Below are 19,060 nucleotides of genomic sequence, written 5' to 3'. Positions count from 1 at the left end.
AACCAGAGCTTTTTCCCTAATGAGGCTCAGAGTGCTGTGTTCAGGGGCTGTCGTACAAAGAAGCGTCCCTCACCTCATTACCTTTGACTCACTGTCACGGAGCGTTTCTGTTGTTTATAGCTGCCGACTGCGTGTAAGACTCACTTGTCTGGCTCGCTTTATCTATTGACTGCCTTTCTTTGTTTTAAGATCCCCAAGGCTTTCGTTCGTCTTCTTCCTCTTCTTCTTCTCCTCTTGTCACTTTGTCGGGCTCACTTCCGTCATCACTTTGTGCTCTGATGGCTCCTCCGGCTTTTTCTCCGCCTCACAATCCAGGGAATGAATCTATCTGCTTGTTGTTGTCTTGTGGGTGGAATACTTCACAAGTTTCCCCCCTCCAGGTCATTTGAGGAAAGAGCAAGTTGTCACATAATTTAAAAACTAATAAGCACACATGTAGGTCTGTATAGCTTTAAGATAAAAAATCAATTGCCAGTTTTAATCATTAACTTTTGTAAGAAAATATGTGAAAAAAATGTAAAAAGAAGCTGACGTAACTCAGTGTTTAAATGTTTCCCTTTAGGATCAATTAGCTACCTAGCGGCTAGTGCTAGGAAGTAACAGTCAACTTTTGAGGCACATATATGTCGTCATTATATTTTAAGTTTTATCTGGTCAAGCTATAGTTTGGCCACATTTTAAGGCTTTTTTTTTCAACATAAACTTTTAAGTTGACAGTTAGCATGCTATTGGCTAGCTCAAGCTAACAGCGAGATAAAGACAACTATAACTATAGTTTGTCGGTATGAACAACTGTTTCCATTTATGTGTAGTTTTGAAATATTCTGCTTTAAAGGACCACAGCTGACTTTTAAATTGTGAATGAATATCTTCTACTAAAGTTAACCTAGATTGGATCTTAACCCAAATGGCAATAAAATGGCGTTCAATGACAGCACCATCATGCGGCGGCTGTTGCAAAGTTGTTAGTATTCTGCGAGTGTGCGCCACCTCACGACTCCACTCACCAAGCGGAAAGTCAGTCAACAGCGAGGCCACCACGGGTCAGGGAGCAAACACCTTCCCTTGTCAGCCATGTGCCTGACTGACACCTTTACGTGGTGTCATATAACTCCCACCTCGGCCGCGCTGCTACACCATCGCATTGAGTCAATGTCTACATGTTACTTACATGCCCCGAAGCTACTCCGGAATGTGTGTTCACATCTTAATTATATCATTTTTCTTTAGCATTCACACGGCGTTGTGGCAGAATTACTTAGAGCGGTGATATTAATGTGCGCCTGGCAGCCATTGAATATATTATCAGATGATTTCAGCTGCCTCGCTAGGATATTATCATCCACTCAATGAGTGAATTTTTAGACCTATCAGAGCAGTAGATAATACAGACGAAATGTTACATTTAGTCCGACATTTTTTTTTATGTTGTCTGTATGTGAAAGAACACTAAAGAAATTCAACTTTAATATAAAGAAAATCCCTTGATACATTCGACTGCCTTTGGCTTCACGCTCACATTTTGGTAACTGCCTTTTATCACGTGAGTTAATGTTTTAAAGGTTTCATGCAGTTATCTGTGCTATACCTCCCCCTTTACACACCCAGTGGCATTTAACAGATGCTTGTGGTCACTGCTACTGCAGCTTTAATGAAGCACACTTTCTCCACTTTTAAAACACTCACAGCGCTCAACTTTCCGGCTGACTAATCAGAATTTAGCCATCTTAACATTTTAAAGGGCTGGTAAGTTTTGAATGAGTCGAAGAGGAAGTGCTGCATCTGGACAGGAAGTTGGGCTTCCTGCTGGGGAAGGGGAGCAAGGTGAGGGTGTAGTAATTTTATTCCTCTCTTCCAAAACTATTTGCTCCTCTGTTGGTGAGCTTGGACTTAACTTATGGTGATACTGTGTAAATTACCTGCGAGATCAAACAGCGTGAGTGCGAGGACACGGGTCCAGCCAGCTTCACCTCACCTCCACCAGCGGGCCCCATTAGCCTCGGACGCATTGCTCGTTTTTGTCCGCAAGCTTTACCGACGGGTAAGAGGCAATTATGCAGCAGTGTCGGCGTAATATTTCATTGCCTTCACACGCTGGACACTAACGGCTTCATGAAGAATAGGAGAGCGGTCGCAGAAAATGGCGAGCTCTCAAGGGCACGGTGGTTCATTAGGAGTGTCGCTTTATGGGGAGGATGGAAGGGCGGGACCCCTCCGCGAGTCGTCACCTTATCGTGGTGGAGGGGTTTGCGCGCCCCTATGATCCTAGGAGCCATGTTGTCGGGGGCTTCATGCCCCTGGTAGGGTCACCCATGGCAAACGGGTCCTAGGTGAGGGGCCAGACAAAGCACGGCTCACAAGCCCCTTATGATGAGTGATATAAATGGACTTAGTTTTCCCTCGCCCGGACGCGGGTCACCGGGGCCTCCCTCTGGAGCCAGGCCTGGAGGCGGGGCTCGAAGGCGAGCGTCTGGTGGCCGGGCCTTCGCCCATGGGGCCCGGCCGGGCATAGCCCGAAATGGAAACGTGGGTCCCCCTTCCCATGGGCTCACCACCTGTGGGAGGGGCCGAAGGGGTCGGGTGCAATGTGAGCTGGGCGGCAGCCAAAGGCGGGGACCTTGGCGGTCTGATCCCCGGCTGCAGAAGCTGGCTCTTGGGACATGGAATGTCACCTCTCTGGCTGGAAAGGAGCCCGAGCTGGTGTGTGAGGCAGAAAGATTCCGACTAGATATAGTCGGACTAGCCTCCACACACAGTTTGGGTTCCGGTACAAGCCCTCTCGAGAGGGGCTGGACTCTCTTCCACTCTGGAGTTGCCCACGGTGAGAGGCGTCGAGCAGGTGTGGGTATACTTATTGCCCCCCGGATGGGCGCCTGCACATTGGGGTTCACCCCGGTGAACGAGAGGGTAGCCTCCCTCCGCCTTCGGGTGGGGGGACGGGTCCTGACTGTTGTTTGTGTCTATGCACCAAACAGCAGCTCAGAGTACCCACCCTTCTTGGGGTCCCTGGAGGAAGTGCTGGAGAGCGCTCCTTCTGGGGACTCTATCGTTCTACTGGGTGACTTCAATGCTCACGTGGGCAATGACAGTGAGACCTGGAAGGGCGTGATTGGGAGGAACGGCCCCCCTGATCTGAACCCGAGCGGTGTTCTATTGTTGGACTTCTGTGCTCGACACGGATTTTCAATAATGAACACCATGTTCAAACATAAGGGTGTCCATGTGTGCACTTGGCACCAGGACACCCTAGGCCGCAGTTCGATGATCGACTTTGTAGTCGTGTCATCGGATTTGCGGCCGCATGTTTTGGACACTCGGGTGAAGAGAGGGGCGGAGCTGTCAACTGATCACCACCTGGTGGTGGGTTGGCTCCGATGGTGGGGGAAGATGCCGGTCCGACCTGGCAGACCCAAACGCTCTGTGAGGGTCTGCTGGGAACGTCTGGCAGAATCTCCTGTCAGGAAGAGCTTCAACTCCCACCTCCGGCAGAGCTTTTCCCACGTCCCGGGGGAGGCGGGGGACATTGAGTCTGAGTGGACCATGTTCCGCGCCTCCATTGTTGAGGCGGCCGACCGGAGCTGTGGCCGTAAGGTCGTTGGTGCCTGTCGTGGCGGCAACCCCCGAACCCGCTGGTGGACACCGGCGGTAAGGAATGCCGTCAAGCTGAAGAAGGAGTCCTATCGGGCCGTTTTGGCCTGCGGGACTCCGGAGGCAGCTGACAGGTACCGGATGGCCAAGCGGAACGCGGCTTCGGCGGTTGCTGAGGCAAAAACCCGGGCGTGGGAGGAGTTCGGTGAGGCCATGGAGAATGACTTTCGGACGGCTTCGAGGAAATTCTGGTCCACCATCCGGCGTCTCAGGAGGGGGAAGCAGTGCAACGTCAACACTGTTTACAGTGGGGATGGCGTGCTGCTGACCTCGACTCGGGACGTCGTGAGTCGGTGGGGAGAATACTTCGAAGACCTCCTCAATTCCACCTACACGCCTTCCATTGAGGAAGCAGGGCCTAGAGACTCTGAGGCGGATTCTCCAATCTCTGGGGTCGAAGTCACTGAGGTAGTTAAAAAACTCCTCGGTGGCAAGGCCCCGGGGGTGGATGAGATCCGCCCGGAGTTCTTAAAGGCTCTGGATGTTGTGGGGCTGTCATGGCTGACACGCCTCTACAACGTTGCGTGGACATCGGGGACAGTGCCTCTGGATTGGCAGACTGGGGTGGTGGTTCCCCTCTTTAAGAAGGGGGACCGGAGGGTGTGTTCCAATTACAGGGGAATCACACTCCTCAGCCTCCCTGGTAAGGTCTATTCAGGGGTGCTGGAGAGGAGGGTCCGTCGGGAGGTCGAACCTCGGATTCAGGAGGAGCAGTGTGGCTTTCGTCCTGGCCGTGGAACAGTGGACCAGCTCTACACCCTCGGCAGGATCCTCGAGGGTGCATGGGAGTTTGCCCAACCAGTCCACATGTGTTTTGTGGACTTGGAGAAGGCGTTCGACCGTGTCCCTCGGGAGGTTCTGTGGAGGGTGCTTCGGGAGTACGGGGTGCCGAGCCAACTGATAAGGGCGGTTCGGTCCCTGTATCACCGATGCCAGAGTCTGGTCCGCATTTCCGGCAGTAAGTCGGATTCGTTCCCAGTGAGGGTTGGACTCCGCCAAGGCTGCCCTTTGTCACCGATTCTGTTCATAATATTTATGGACAGAATTTCTAGGCGCAGCCGAGGCGTTGAGGGGGTCCGGTTTGGGGACCTCAGCATCGCGTCTCTGCTTTTTGCAGATGACGTGGTGCTGTTGGCTTCTTCAGGCCGTGATCTCCAGCTCTCGCTGGAACGGTTCGCAGCCGAGTGCGAAGCGGTCGGGATGAGGGTCAGCACCTCCAAATCTGAGTCCATGGTCCTCGATCGGAAAAGGGTGGAATGCCCTCTCCGGATCGGGGATGAGATCCTGCCCCAAGTGGAGGAGTTCAAGTATCTTGGAGTCTTGTTCACGAGTGAGGGGAGGATGGAGCGTGAGATCGACAGGCGGATCGGTGCAGCGTCGGCAGTAATGCGGACCCTGTACCGGTCCGTTGTGGTGAAGAGAGAGCTGAGCCAAAAGGCAAAGCTCTCAATTTACCGGTCGATTTACGCTCCTACCCTCACCTATGGTCACGAGCTATGGGTCGTGACCGAAAGAACGAGATCTCGGATACAAGCGGCCGAAATGAGTTTTCTCCGCAGGATGTCCGGGCTCTCCCTTAGAGATAGGGTGAGAAGCTCGGTCATCCGGGAGAGACTCGGAGTAGAGTCACTACTCCTCCACGTTGAGAGGAGCCAGATGAGGTGGCTCGGGCATCTTATCAGGATGCCTCCTGGACGCCTCCCTGGGGAGGTGTTCCGGGCATGTCCCACCGGTAGGAGACCCCGGGGACGACCCAGGACGCGCTGGAGAGACTATGTCTCTCAGCTGGCCTGGGAACGCCTTGGGATCCCCCGGGATGAGCTGGATGAAGTGGCTGGGGAGAGGGAAGTCTGGGAGTCCCTCCTGAAGCTGTTGCCCCCGCGACCCGACCCCGGATAAGCGGAAGAAGATGGATGGATGGATGGATGGAAGGGCGGGAGTGTGTTCTGGTTTAGGTCAGGTGGCATGGAGGAGATACATAACACGGAGGTCATAGTAAGGCAAGAGCATTTTAAACGACTGCCTGAATGATCCACCTAACTTTGGTACTTGGTAGTCCTACTGTGGATTCTCCGTAGCCTCCTGTCTGAAAGAAGGAGATGGAAGATGTCCTTGATGAAACAGTCTTCTGTCATTCCATTGTACTGCTTCACGTGCAGCTGGTGTGAGATGTCCACTCTCCATGTTTTACTCCAACTTGTGGAATCTGAGATGGACACCGGATAAGCCCTATTAAAAAAAGGCCAGACAGAGTAGCAGTTGGTAACGGAATTCAAAGTGTAACAATACTTACTGTATTTCCCTCCAATGACGGTTGTGTCCTTGGAATGCCTTATGGCATTGTTTAGTATGATTCCAAAAATCCATTTGGCCTCCCGCTTGATAGATTTAAAAAAAGAGGATCCCACTCGAGACAAGCTGACAGACAGTGACATGTGTTCTTTTTATAACGCAAACAGATGTTCCTGGCTTCTCCTACTGTTTGTTGGCAGATGTGAGTCGTGACCCCGGAGAGAAGTCCAACAAAACTCAATTGAACCAGACCAAACATCATAAAGTTTTATATCAGAACAAAAACAATAACCCTTTTCTCGTCATTGTCTTTAGAAATCCGATCCGGCGGTCGCGGGTCCAAGGACAAGCAGCTTCCCTTGTACGACACCCCGTACGAGCCCACGGAGAACGGTGGAGACTCAGACCCCGAACGCTCGCGCTGCCCTCGAGAGAGTCGACTGCCTCAGGACGATGAGCGGCCGCCCGAAGAATACGACCAACCCTGGGAGTGGAAGAAGGAGAGAATTTCCAAAGCCTTTGCAGGTACATACTATATGCAAGCTGAGATTTATGGTTAAGATGCCTCCAATGATGTATGTGGCACTGGGAAATGTCCATTCAAAAATAAAATGCAGAATATAGTAGAACCTTCACATTCCTAATTTTATCGCATAGAAATCTTGTTGATTGAAGAATATCTTTTAATGCTCTCTTTACCACAAAGATGTAGTTTGTTAAAGCCCAGATATTTTTGGGGGGGACATTTCTAGTTTTTAAAATCAAATGACATGTCTGGACGAAATGCAGTTAGTCGATTGGGCTACAGAGAATCTCCAACAATTGGACAAACATTATTTTTTCAGAAATGTCACATACTAGTATGGTATCATAAGAGGAGATAGCAAATGGCGAAATGTCACTCGGGTCCCTTATGGGCAATAAAATGGGAAGAACTCACACACACACGCAAAGTTTTTTTTTTTTTGTACAAAATTCATCTTCAGGCTTGTGATCAGTGTTGGGCTCAAATGTTAGTATGTTCTGAACTCCTGTTTACATGCCAGATTCATGCTTGCCAGAGGCGTCGTTTGTACACTTGATTAGTACGGCTATCAAAAATGGAGCGAACTTTATCACTTGGTGGATGGGCAACGATTGACTGCAGTTCTAATTATCAGACGGAATCGATTTCGAAAAGTTGTCATTTCTTGTCATTTCTAACCATTTCCTCTTCTCTCTTCACTAACATTGTTCTTCTTCAAGCTTTACACATCCCCGTTTCCCCCCGTTTCTCTTTCCCGAGCCCCTGCCACCGTGTTTATTCACAGGTGTTCCTCCTTTGTGCTTTTTTTTTTCCGCTTTAAGCAAGGGGACGACGGGTGTACATATTTGGTTATACAGGCAGGTGCATGTAAGTACGGCCGGGTTGGCTAAAGCAGCCATAACATCAAAACAGGGCTGTTCTAGACAAATATTAGATGAAATCATATTTAATCAGCCCTCTATATATGTGTGTATATATTCTTTTTTTTTTTTTGTATCCTTGAACAGCTCTGCTTTGTTATGACTGCATTAGCTACGAGGGCTCTGTAAGTGGCACTGGATCAGTTCCCCACAGAAGAAAGGACTGCACTGCTAAATCCCCTACAGGTACCACCACTGTGCAACCGGGCCTCTTTGTCTCTTTTTCTTTCTTTTTTTTTATTATGATGTTTTAACCATCAATCATGTGCTCAATTTGGGATTTATGCAAGGGCGGGGGATGCCCTCAGGTTGCGGTCTTTTGATTAATAGGATGAGAAAAGGTCGGCCTCTTGAAGTGAAAATCAGCTGGCTTTGAAGGTGTACGCTACTGGAATAATATTAGCGAGGGGAGTGCAAAAGCAACACGTGGGAAAATATTGCCAGTTTTCTTTAGCTGTATATTATGTACTATAGATTTCACATATTATGTGTGGTGTTATTTTCTATTGTGTTTTTTAATTTTAAGCAATTAGCAGCTTATTGGAAATCATTCCAAGTGAATTTATCATAATATAAAGTACTGTTATAGAGAAATGCAGCAAAAAGTTAAAGGAGACAAATGTTTTACAATTTCAAACTGTTCCCTCGTGTCTTAATAGGAAGGCCTGTAACATTTGGTCAAAGCACACCAAAAATGAAAAATGATTTTGAAGATTTTGATTGGGTAGTTCTGTGTCATGCAAATGAGCCTTTTGCTCACGCCGCCTCTCCACCGCTGCTTTGATAAAAACTCAGTCTCTCATTATGTCGCCTTTGAGCAGCACTCAGACGTTTGTTTACCACACTTCAACATTTATTTAAAGCCCTCGTAACATGTTTTTTTATTACGCCAGTGTCAACTGGGCCATTAAAGATGTCCTTTAAAAAAAGAAAGCTGCATCTTAAAAGTACTTTAATTCATCTTGCTTGTGTTTTTAAATGCAGGGCATAAAAAACAATGACGTGAATTGGAGTCCAAACCTCGTCATTTGAGGCTTGCTCCTCGGCAAGGTGTTCAAACGCCCTTAGATCTTTACATCAAGGAGCCTTTCTCCATAGCAAGCTGGCGTGATTCCTCTTTTTGACATGTGCAACGGAAAAAGAGCTGAAATCTGGAGCCAACTTTCTTTCTGACATCAGGAGAAACAGAGACAGATTTAATGTCCATTTTATTTTACCATTCGTTCTTATTGATTCCCCCAGAAATTGCTTATCAATGTGGAGGAATGCTTTTGCCGAGTAAAAATGTCAGCAATAGAGATTAAGTCAGTCCTATAACGGAGAGGTGGGACAAAAGATCAATATCGCCAACAAATGGAATCAAAATGATATTGTGATGGATCAGTGTACCAACCAGCACACCAGTTGCTATGTAACATATTAGTTTGGTTCAATACTTTATTGATACGTCAGCATTTGGACAAAATATTGCTATGTATTTGTATTGATACACCAGCATGAAATATCAATATTTGTGCTCTTAGCTGATATCCAAGAGAATCCATACCAGTGACTACACATCCACACGATTTATCTAATTTTGATCACATTTATGAAAGTGCAATAGTTTTTCCTGCTACCAAGGCACTTACTGATCTGTGTTGCATTTGTGTAGCAAAGAAGTTACAGCCAAGGTAATATCAATGACTAATGCACTCGCCTCCAATTGAATTTTAATAGGCCGCTCAAGCAAACATCAAAAACCTTCACAATTTATACAGCCACATTAAATAGGAAAATGAAAGTGTCACCCAAACAAAATATGATAATGCTATCGTAAAACGGTCGCGTGCACCAGGCTGCCCTCCCACCTGGCTCTGATACCACAATGCCAGACTATTTATCCTTGTTAATGATCAGCCAAGGAGAGCGCAATAACATTCCACCATTTTTTTTTTGTTCTGTGTAAATTCCAAGCCTTGTTAAGGTGTCGGAAGAGTGTGCGTACTTGCGTTTTTTTAGTTAATCGCTCATCCTTGCCATGACCTCAGCGGCGGCGGGCTCAGTCACACATCGGCAACAAAAGCCTCTTCTGCTGCCACCGCTGTCTGAGGCGCTGATGGATGAGGAAGGAGCTGAGGGGTGACCGTGATGTATGATATGCGGAACAAACCAGGAAGCCTGCACGGGAGCGGGAGGAAGTGTGCTGGCGCTTTCAATCTGGATGAGCCCGTATACGGCGGTGTGTGCTACATCCAAACTTTTATTTTGCTCCACTTTCAACACGAAATTGAAAGCAAAGTTTCTAATTGGAGTTGATTCATTGCAGATGTTATCATGCTTCAGCGAGATACAACATTGATATTTTGATGTCTTGTCTGGCGTAATAGATGCAGTGATGCCTGGATAAGAGTCTAATCTTTTACGTGACCATGCGCATAATCATCTTTTCCCATTGATACGAATGAAAATCCAACTTCTCCTCAAACAAAAAAAAAAAAAGTTGAATTTCAAAGAGGAAAATTAACACTCAGTTTTTGACATATTGCATCAGTTGCTCCTTCTGTTGTGTCCCCCTCGGACGGATATACTGTTCATTGAGGCGTAATTAGGAATCCCACTTGGGTTCTACGCCGGACACGGCCAAGGCGTCTTTCTCTATGTTTGATGTTTAGTTTGATGTTAAACTTCAACTGGGAAATCTCGTATCTATTATTGCTACGATACTGTATTGATACATCAGATTAATATTAATTATAGATCTTATTTGTTCAGATACTTTATCAGTACCATCGCATATGGACAAAGGATTTATGTTATCACAGTTTGGGAAACCGGTAAATAGAAAAAAGTGAGATATGTTGTTTCGTACAACTCTATTGAAACACCAGCTTGTAGACAAATGTTTGCTACTGCCATGTATTGTATTGCGCTTTTCAAGCCCACTATATCAATACAAAAGATTGATATCAGCAACGATATACTCGTACACTGAGAACGATTCGCTATCGTAATTTATCACATTGCCACAGGTGTGTGCGAGAGTCGCCTTTTATGAATTTTTAATGAATCTTGCCCAGGCTTAACGACCCAGAAAGTCCTCAAATAAATCATCGATAGGCTTCACGGTCCAGCGGCGGGAGGATCCTGGAGGAAAAAAAAAACGTCGTCGTAGCGCCGGTGACGGTGTGCAGATAACCTTCAAGACGGCCCTCTTTCTTTCTAACGTGTCCCGTCGCCGCGCTTATCTTCACTTGCACACATTGGCCCACACACACACACACACACACACACACACACACACACACACACACACACACACACACAAACACATAACGTTTTTTCCCGCCTCACAGGCTCCTGCTGTCCAGCTCCGCTAAAAGACTTTCATCACGTCTCCATTCTTTTTTTTTTCATACAAATGGCGCTCTTTCACATAAACATGCCCTAAAACGGAGCGCCATTGTATCATGTGATGGATACGAGCTCCGAGAAGCCGTGCGCAGGAGGGGGCCGAAAACGGGCTTCTCCGTGCACATAATTTGCGGCGTAAACACGAGCGTCTTGTTTTCAATATGCACACGTTAGCAATTAGCCGAGTAAATTAAGCGGAGCTAAATGAAATGGCAGCGGAGCAAGCAGGCATGTTAATGAGAAAGCCTCGAGAAACTTCTACCTGCCTTTGGAAATAGTGTTCACCAAGGTAGAAAGAATGCAAGGTCAACACGTGTGCGTTCACACACGCGAGCGTCTTCACAAACTAACTTTCTCCATCCTCTTTCCCTTCCTTCTCTATTCCAGCTTCCTGTTTAGTCACAACAACCATCTCTCTACCTCAACTTGTTCAAAGTTTCACGCCGTTTTCTTCTTCCTCTCTTACCCTTTTTCCCCCCTTTGTCGTCGTCCATCTTCTCCTCTCCTCCTTCGGGCGTCTCTTGCAGTAGAGATTAAAGTGATCAAGGACCTTCCGTGGCCCCCTCCGGTGGGGCAGCTCAACAGCAGCTCTCCCCTGGTGGAGGAGCTGGAGTCGCCCTCGCAGACGGCTCAACCCCCGCCCGGACAAGGCGTCGGTGAGCAGCACCACCAGGGTGGGTGTTGGTGTTCCACTTGTCCAATGTCTGTCCCATCATTTCATCCATTCTTTTACCATATTTCCCCTCATCCACCCTTCCGTGTTTTTGTTTTTCACTTGAAGAGTAACTTCAGGGATGATTGAAAGACTAGTTAGTAGCCGTAGCGGTGTCGGGCACTAGTTTTTGTAAACGCCACACTTTTTCCATCTGGATTACACGTGGCGGAAAATCCCTGAGTTTTAAAATGCTGAAGGCTCATTAGTTTTAATTGTGCCCAACTGCCTCTTGTCTGCGTAATCACTCGCTCTGACCCCCCATTTCCTCTTGTCAACACACTCGCTGCGCTTCCAGATGGTTCCCCAAATGGCGGTCTCCTCGTTTGAATAGCTGCAAAAGAATCACACTTATCTTAAATTGTTTTTAGTCCGGGATGTAAAAGTCGTGTCATACATCATCATGTCATGATAGCAGAGGTGTCACCACCCTAATCTGCATTGTAGTGTCGAATACTTGAAAGTGGCTCTGAATCTTCACCCAGCCTGACTGATTTTGCCAAAAGTTGGTAGTTATGATGTAAATTGTCCGTATTGTTACATCTCAGTGAAGCAGAACATTTGAATAGCTCCCTAACCTTTATGGAATTCGGCTTTGGACTTTCCACTGTCTTTCCTCTTATTGATACTCATCAGAAATCAGACGTATGGGGAACTGCTTTCATTACAACCAGAAGTGAAGGACGCGGGACAGAACTAATGCGAGGGAACAGGATCTCCTCCCGTGGAGATCGGCATGTAAAAGGACACTTTTGTGCGCTGTGGGTGAGGACTTGATTTATGTGGGCCAATCCATGGGAAAGCTTTTTGGGCCCCGCCCCTCATCTGCCGCCATGTGAGTGGCATTGAGATTGGTATCCAGCTGTAACGCGATCCTCACTCGGTCCGAGCCCTCGCGGGAGCTTTTGGCTTGCCCTCTGTGACCGTGAAGCTGAAATCATACAAAGAGCCCCATGCTAGAAAGCAATTTTCATTTTTTTTTTATTCCACCCCAAATTCTGAATATCTTTCACTATCAAGATGCTTTTATTCCATTTTGAATTATAGTGGCATATCTCTTTGACAGCCATGCACGTTATACCTTGACCGTTTTAATTTTTTAGAGTGCTTCCTCAAAAAGGCTGCCACATAAAAGGGGGCATGTCTTCCCTCCATCCATCAGCATCCGACTGACACTTCCATCCGATTCCATCGACAATCGCTGCGCCGACACACACAACATGACAATTTATGTGTGTGTGTTTCTTCAGATAACTGTGCACATTCTCATCCTTCTTAAGCTGCCTGTCAGGAGGCTTTTGTTCTCCTCTTGGCCAATCATCTCGTCAATCTGGTGCAGAAAAGGGGAATAAGCTTGGCTCACTGATGTTGGAGCCTAAAATATACATTTTCGGTTTAGAAGGAAGAAAAGACAAACCGTTTTGAATATAATCCAAACAGTGTGCAGCAACTCTTTTTTTTTCTTGTCTTGGTTGGACGTCGACAAGAGAAAGATGTGGTCAAGTGAGCAAATACTTACACGTTGTGTGGGCAACCAACGATAGAAATAAAAATGGGAGCCAGGCAGGAATTATGTAACAAGGACATTATCCTGTAGTCTATGTACATTTGTGTTCAGGATAATAGCAAAATGTGAACTGTATTTCCTAATGAAATAAGATTTTTTTTAATAACCCCTATTTTTTCTGGGTAGTAAATCTGTACCATGGACTTGGTAGAGAGAGACATGACACCTTAAATTTGAAAGGTTTTATCTTCACATCCAGACCTACTTTGACGACCTAGTTTGTAGGAGTGGTGATGAAAGGCGGTGAGTTTTTGTGATTGTCACATTGGCATGATTAGAATACGACTTGAAAAAAAGGAAAGTGAAGAAGTTGAATTACAAATAAAACAGCTGTCGGCAGGGATAAGAGGAGCGTAAACATGCATCGCTGTTGTCCCCACCGATCAGTTGCCATGGAAACAAAATGTATCAGACTCATAGCGCACTGGCAGTCATATTGTGGCCCAAAAAAAAAAAAAAAAAAAAAAACATCTTCAATATGGACTCATCTAGAATGACTGCTTTGTCCAACAATGCCTTCCCATTAGACCCGAGTGTTTCTGAAGCCACTGATTTCCCATCACGTATCAGATTTTAGGACAAAAGAAATTTAAAAAAAAGTCATTTGGATGAATCACTTCTATGACTTTGTGGTAGATTGCGTCAAGGGCAATGAGTTCATTTATAGAGTGGAGGTGAAGGGGACCCCCTGCTGTTTACAGCTCGAATGACACCATTGTGGTTTCATTGGAGCAGACTGCATCCATGCACATTAAACGCCCAAATTAGGAGTCAAACGTATTATAATTCATAATGCCTTGCATAATATTGACATCAAGTGCACATAAACGAAAGACAAATACAACATCGTGTACGGATTTACTACAAAAGTCGCTTGCCAAAAGTCTGATTGATGAATAGGGATGTAAATCACAGCATCTTACTCAACACGATGTCAATAAAATGAAACAAATGATCCCGATATTTTATGAGGGGCTTTTATGAAGACTTTTTGTCTCTAAATTGCTTTGTTACTTCTTGTTAGGCCCAAAAAATCAGCAGTTTCATAAACTGAATTTTCCAGCGGTATTCATACCAGTGAAAATGTTCTTTTACTTTTTTACTTTCGTTGTTGTCCAATTAAAAACATACTGTAACAAGTGTAAATTTTCACTTGGCAAGATGTAAATACATCGCGAACATATTTAGTTTTTATAATCGCATGCGTGCTGAGCCCGGTAGCAAAACTTGATGACTCGAAACTAATAGTCGGGCAGCTTCGCATGCTCGGAACGCGATCAAACGTCTTGAGACTGATTAGGGTCCCGCCCCAACGATTCATCGGCCCGACTCTTCTGCCTGAAATGCGTTTACAATTGCATGGCGGGACGCATCAAACGTTTTTCCTCTGGACCATATGTAGCCCACAAGCTAAACGTATCTCTCTGGACATGCTGTCATGGCTCATAGAACACAAGAGATGACTCTCGATGCATTGATGACAGAGGGCCGATGTCATCGATTCTCTTCATCAAGAGCCACGGCCGTTGATATGTCAAAGCGTTCACAGCAAGGGACGCCACTCGCGCATGCCGGTTCCACCGCCGGCGTGTCAGCGTGGCTCTAAAATAGGTCTTTTCCAAAGCCAAGGGTGCCGCGACATCAATTATAGTGATGGATGACGGTGGGAAAGAAACCAAAAGCCACACACATGGGAAACACACAAGCAGGAGCTGACTGGGCACGTGAGACTTATGTAAATAGCCAATAAACAAGTTTAGTCACTTCTACCAGTCGGCCTTGAGTGCACGTAACCTTGCCACATAGTGTAATGTTTAACTTTTGGGGGTTTGAATGTCTTTTTGGTTCGGCTGCTGACGCGTTCACACACACAGGAATGTACAAGGATTTAGAAAGAATAGTCGAGATGGATTAATGGAGCGTGTGAACATGTCGCCAAGTGTCACCATCACTGCCAATAATCGCAAGCAGAATTTCTCTCAGTTTCACCGCCGTGATTCTTTTAAAGTCTCGCAAAATAAATATTTTATTACAGTAGGGTCCATAAATATGTGCTTGTAGTGTCATGTCATTTTAGTATTGACCCATGGAAATAAATTGTAAAATGTTTACAAAAATGTGAGATACTCACTCACTCACTCACTCACTCACTCACTCACTCACTCACTCACTCACTCACTCACTCACTCACTCACTCACTCACTCACTCACTCACTCACTCACTCACTCACTCACTCACGGGTCTGTATGTCTAGAACTCATCGACTCAACCGCTCAAAGGTGTTCAAGCATTTTCTTTTTTTAAAATCTATAGTTCAGTTTGATGGCGTGGAGAAGTCTCGAATGTCACCCACCAAGGACGGGAAAACCCGCCCGCTGCAGCGGCACTCCAGCGGCTGCTTGGTTAACACCAAAATGTCGTCGGCCGAGCAACCCGGCTCCTCCGTGGGGGAACGCATCGATCCCAGCATGGCCTTGGAAAGCCAATTGTGAGTTAGATCCCTTGCTTTGGATTTGTTTTGTACCCACAATGGCTAAATTTTTTTTCCCTTTATTGCTTTGTCAGCTGGTACCACGGCGCCATCAGTCGGACAGATGCAGAATGTTTGCTGCGATTGTGCAAGGAGGCGAGCTACCTGGTGCGGAACAGTGAAACAAGCAAGAACGACTACTCCCTCTCACTTAAGTAAGAATCACATCGTCCTTTTTATTAGACCGCTTACTTATTATTGAATTGGATAGACAATTTAGGAGGTGGTTAACTTTAGAATTCAAACCCAAGTTCTAGAAAAATTTGAAATTCTATGTTGCACAAAAAGCTCCACCTGGACTACAATAGTGTGCTGACTGCGTTGTTCCGATATGCTAATGAGCTTCACCTTTGCTACCTCTACCTCCCACCAACACTGCCCTCATCCTTCACCTCGCCACACCAGACCTCATAATCTGCTGACACTTCAACTCCCATCAGTGAACCCTGACCCCCCCGCCAAGGGGACGCTCTTATTGGCCGAGTTATGTCTTGACATTTCGCTGGGGTGAACTTTCCATTCCCCGATGCAAGTCTCATCGCATTCTTGTCGCGAGAGCCGGTTGCCACGACAACAGGAATGTTGCCACATATTCTCTGACAATATGGCAAAGCGTTTTTTTTTTTTTGCTGGAGGTACGGAAATATTGTCGATTTGAAGGCAGACGAATGACATTTGGGAAGGTCTTCCCGATTCCACGACGACCTTTAGATGGGAGATGAAAGTGTAAACGCAGACAGATGCTGATTAGCCTTGAGCCTAACCTTGCTGGAGGCAGGGAACAAAAATATGGTATACATTTTCTTCTTTATGCTTCTGCACCTGGCCACCATTTATTATTCTGCTCAAATAAGAAAAAAAAAAAAAACATTATCCGGCAAACGGAAATGTTACTTTGTTTTTTTTCCCCTCCACATTTGTTGGGTAAGGGGGCACTTTGGAGATCCAACTATTTGTATAAAAGCACTTAAAAAGTCAATTTTCCATAATAGATCCCCTTTAAGACTTTTATTTGCCAAACTACGATCCGTTGATGCTGAAAGCAGCCAAAGTAATTTCCCAAGGGCTCCAAAGAGCGACGCACGCCCAATAACAAACACAAATTCAATATTTAGCACTAAATGATCATCATGCTAGATTTTTTGGGCTTTTAGTGGAAAATTGTACTAAAGCAATTCGATGACCACAATAAGAGTGTTTCAGGTCACTTACATGGACCGAGAGCGATGAGTTAGCCTTGTGGATCCCGCCGCCGCCATTAATCCACATCACAAAAGTGTCCAGCTGGAGCTCCATAACGAGCCAGCAGCTATTAAAGCAGATATGCAGCCGGTGCAGTAACCTGATTTATTTATGGCCTCGAAGCTGCCGTGGCTGCCGCTAACTGATATTAAAGCTTTGCCATAGGATAACTTGTGTGACCCTTATAAAAGATGGTAGCAAGCAGGGCAGTGCGAGGGGAATTAAAGTCACATTTTCAACAAGTTCACTTTGGTTCACTCACATAAAATCGTGTTTGTACAAATGGAGGCCTCACCCCGTAGTTAGCGCTTTTAGACACCCGTACTTGTGTACTTGGAGGGGTCATATTTTTTAATATTTTCCTTTCTGTATATGGTGAAAAAAATCAATCTTAACACCCCACATCATAAGATAATCCCTCAGTATAATAATAATAATAATAATAATAATCTTTTAAAGACATTTAACAATTGGGCATTTGTTTATTTTGATCAGAAGGGAGCAAATTTTCAAATTGTTCCCATTTTCTGACTGCATGGAAAAACACTTCAAAATGTATTGTTGGATATCCCAGAATGTGCCTCCAGGCAGTTAAAAAACAAAGAGACATCACAACCCTTACGAGAGGCTTCTTCGCTAATAATTTGTGCTGCTGGGCGTCAAGCGACATCGGTTCTCGTGCCTGAGGCACGAGCGCTGGTCAGGCCTCAAAAGCAATCTTTGGACTGATTGGTGCAGCGACATCACGGCGGAGCGCCGCAGAAGCAGAGGTGACGACGAGTTCAGCCCCGCTCGACATGAGGCGAGCTCCCCCGGCTGCCGCTGAGATTGAGCAGGATGCCCAAGGTGAAGACGGTCTCTGTCTCGGGTTGCTGAAAGATGCATGAGGCCCGAATGGTGGCACGTATGTGCGCTGCATTATTGATAAAGAGCAACAAAGCTTTCCCTAGTCAGTTCTCTGACCTGATGGGAAGTGTTTTCTGTTCACCCCGCCCTCTCACCCTATTTGCCCCTCACTTACTACTCCACCTTTTTATTTTGCAACAAATTCTCTTTAGTCTTGCAGAAAGAAAATCACGTTTATTAATATCAGTACTCTGAAGCACTTAAAGAACAACGACACAACAAATCAGTATCCAAGAGTAGCTGTCTGAGTTTGAGTTAGCGGGTATGAGTTAGCATTCAGGCTACGGTTTAGTCTAAGTAGAACTAAAAGTAGGATTACAAGATAGGATTTAGTGATTAGTGAGAAAGGGCATGCTAACACAGTGATTTAGCTAGGAGTTGAGGGACAAGTTAGGAATGAAGGATTCTGAATCAGGGTAAGAGTTGGTAGTGTTGTCCTTGTGGCTGTCTCTAAAGGACAATATTGTGCATCAACAACTCCAAACATTTGCTCAGAAGTCATTTGGGAATCTAAAAAAAACCCCCAACAAACCCTGAAGTGTTTTCTGTTTTAAGTGTGTTTCTATGTAACCTAGCATCCGCCTCCGAGGGACTGATGATTCATCAAAAGCTCTTTGTAGCGACTATTTTTAACTAGAGGTCTCCTGGCTGGCGCTCGCAGACTAACAGAAGTGGCGATACAGAAAGTACAGAAATGTTTCTTCGTGTTATTTCAACTCATTAACGACACTCGGGAGACTCAATAACGCAAAAGTCACAGAGATGTTTTACTGTCGCTTGATTCGAGAAATGTTACGCAGTGGCCTGCATCTGTAAATGAAGAGACAACTTTTCATAGCTTTGTCATTTTTAGAACGCCCTCAGATTGAACCCTGTGCCCCCCCCCCAACTTTCTATCGTTATCACTTCATTACTTTCATTTTGTGCACGATAGAGCAAAAACACCCATTGGGGTTTACACTTACAATAGCAGATAATTAAAAAAGGAATTTCACATCCCAATTCGCACATTGTCCAGGTGGAGTACATGCACAGAACTTGGGTTAGGGACCAATATTTACATTAAATGTATAGTTGCGTTTTACCACCTACCCCTAGAGATGTGCCAAGGCAGTAAAAATATTTGTCATTGTTTTCGTCTTGCAATTTTCTGAACACAGAATTGGAGATATTAGTTGCTAAGACCAATAATCAGAACACTTTGTTTATGTCCCTCCAAAGATTAATGGAATATTAATATCCCCATGGCCCGACTCAGAATGGTAATTTTCTATTTGCGAGCACAGGATTAGTGAGAAACTGTAAAAGGTATTGATCCGAGGC

General features: G+C 45.8%; 1 protein-coding gene across 6 annotated transcripts in view; it reads left to right on the top strand.

Moving 5' to 3' along the window:
• LOC125967698 (SH2 domain-containing adapter protein F) overlaps positions 1-19,060 on the top strand; it is a 59,126-nt gene that overhangs the window by 37,174 nt on the left and 2,892 nt on the right. Inside the window, exons 3-7 of one of the 6 annotated variants that reach the window (XM_049718977.1) lie at positions 6,256-6,465; positions 7,474-7,572; positions 11,307-11,435; positions 15,373-15,547; positions 15,625-15,744. In XM_049718977.1, coding sequence (XP_049574934.1) covers positions 6,256-6,465; positions 7,474-7,572; positions 11,307-11,435; positions 15,373-15,547; positions 15,625-15,744 — 733 coding nt within the window. Of the gene's footprint in view, positions 1-6,255; positions 6,466-7,473; positions 7,573-11,306; positions 11,454-15,372; positions 15,548-15,624; positions 15,745-19,060 lie in introns of all 6 variants that reach the window. The other 5 variants (XM_049718976.1, XM_049718980.1, XM_049718979.2 and 2 more) reach the window with 5 other exon arrangements.

This window comes from Syngnathus scovelli, chromosome 4 (genome assembly GCF_024217435.2).
Source record: "Syngnathus scovelli strain Florida chromosome 4, RoL_Ssco_1.2, whole genome shotgun sequence".
In the NCBI taxonomy this organism is placed as follows: Eukaryota; Metazoa; Chordata; class Actinopteri; order Syngnathiformes; family Syngnathidae; genus Syngnathus; species Syngnathus scovelli.
This window is presented reverse-complemented; position numbering and strand designations above follow the sequence as displayed.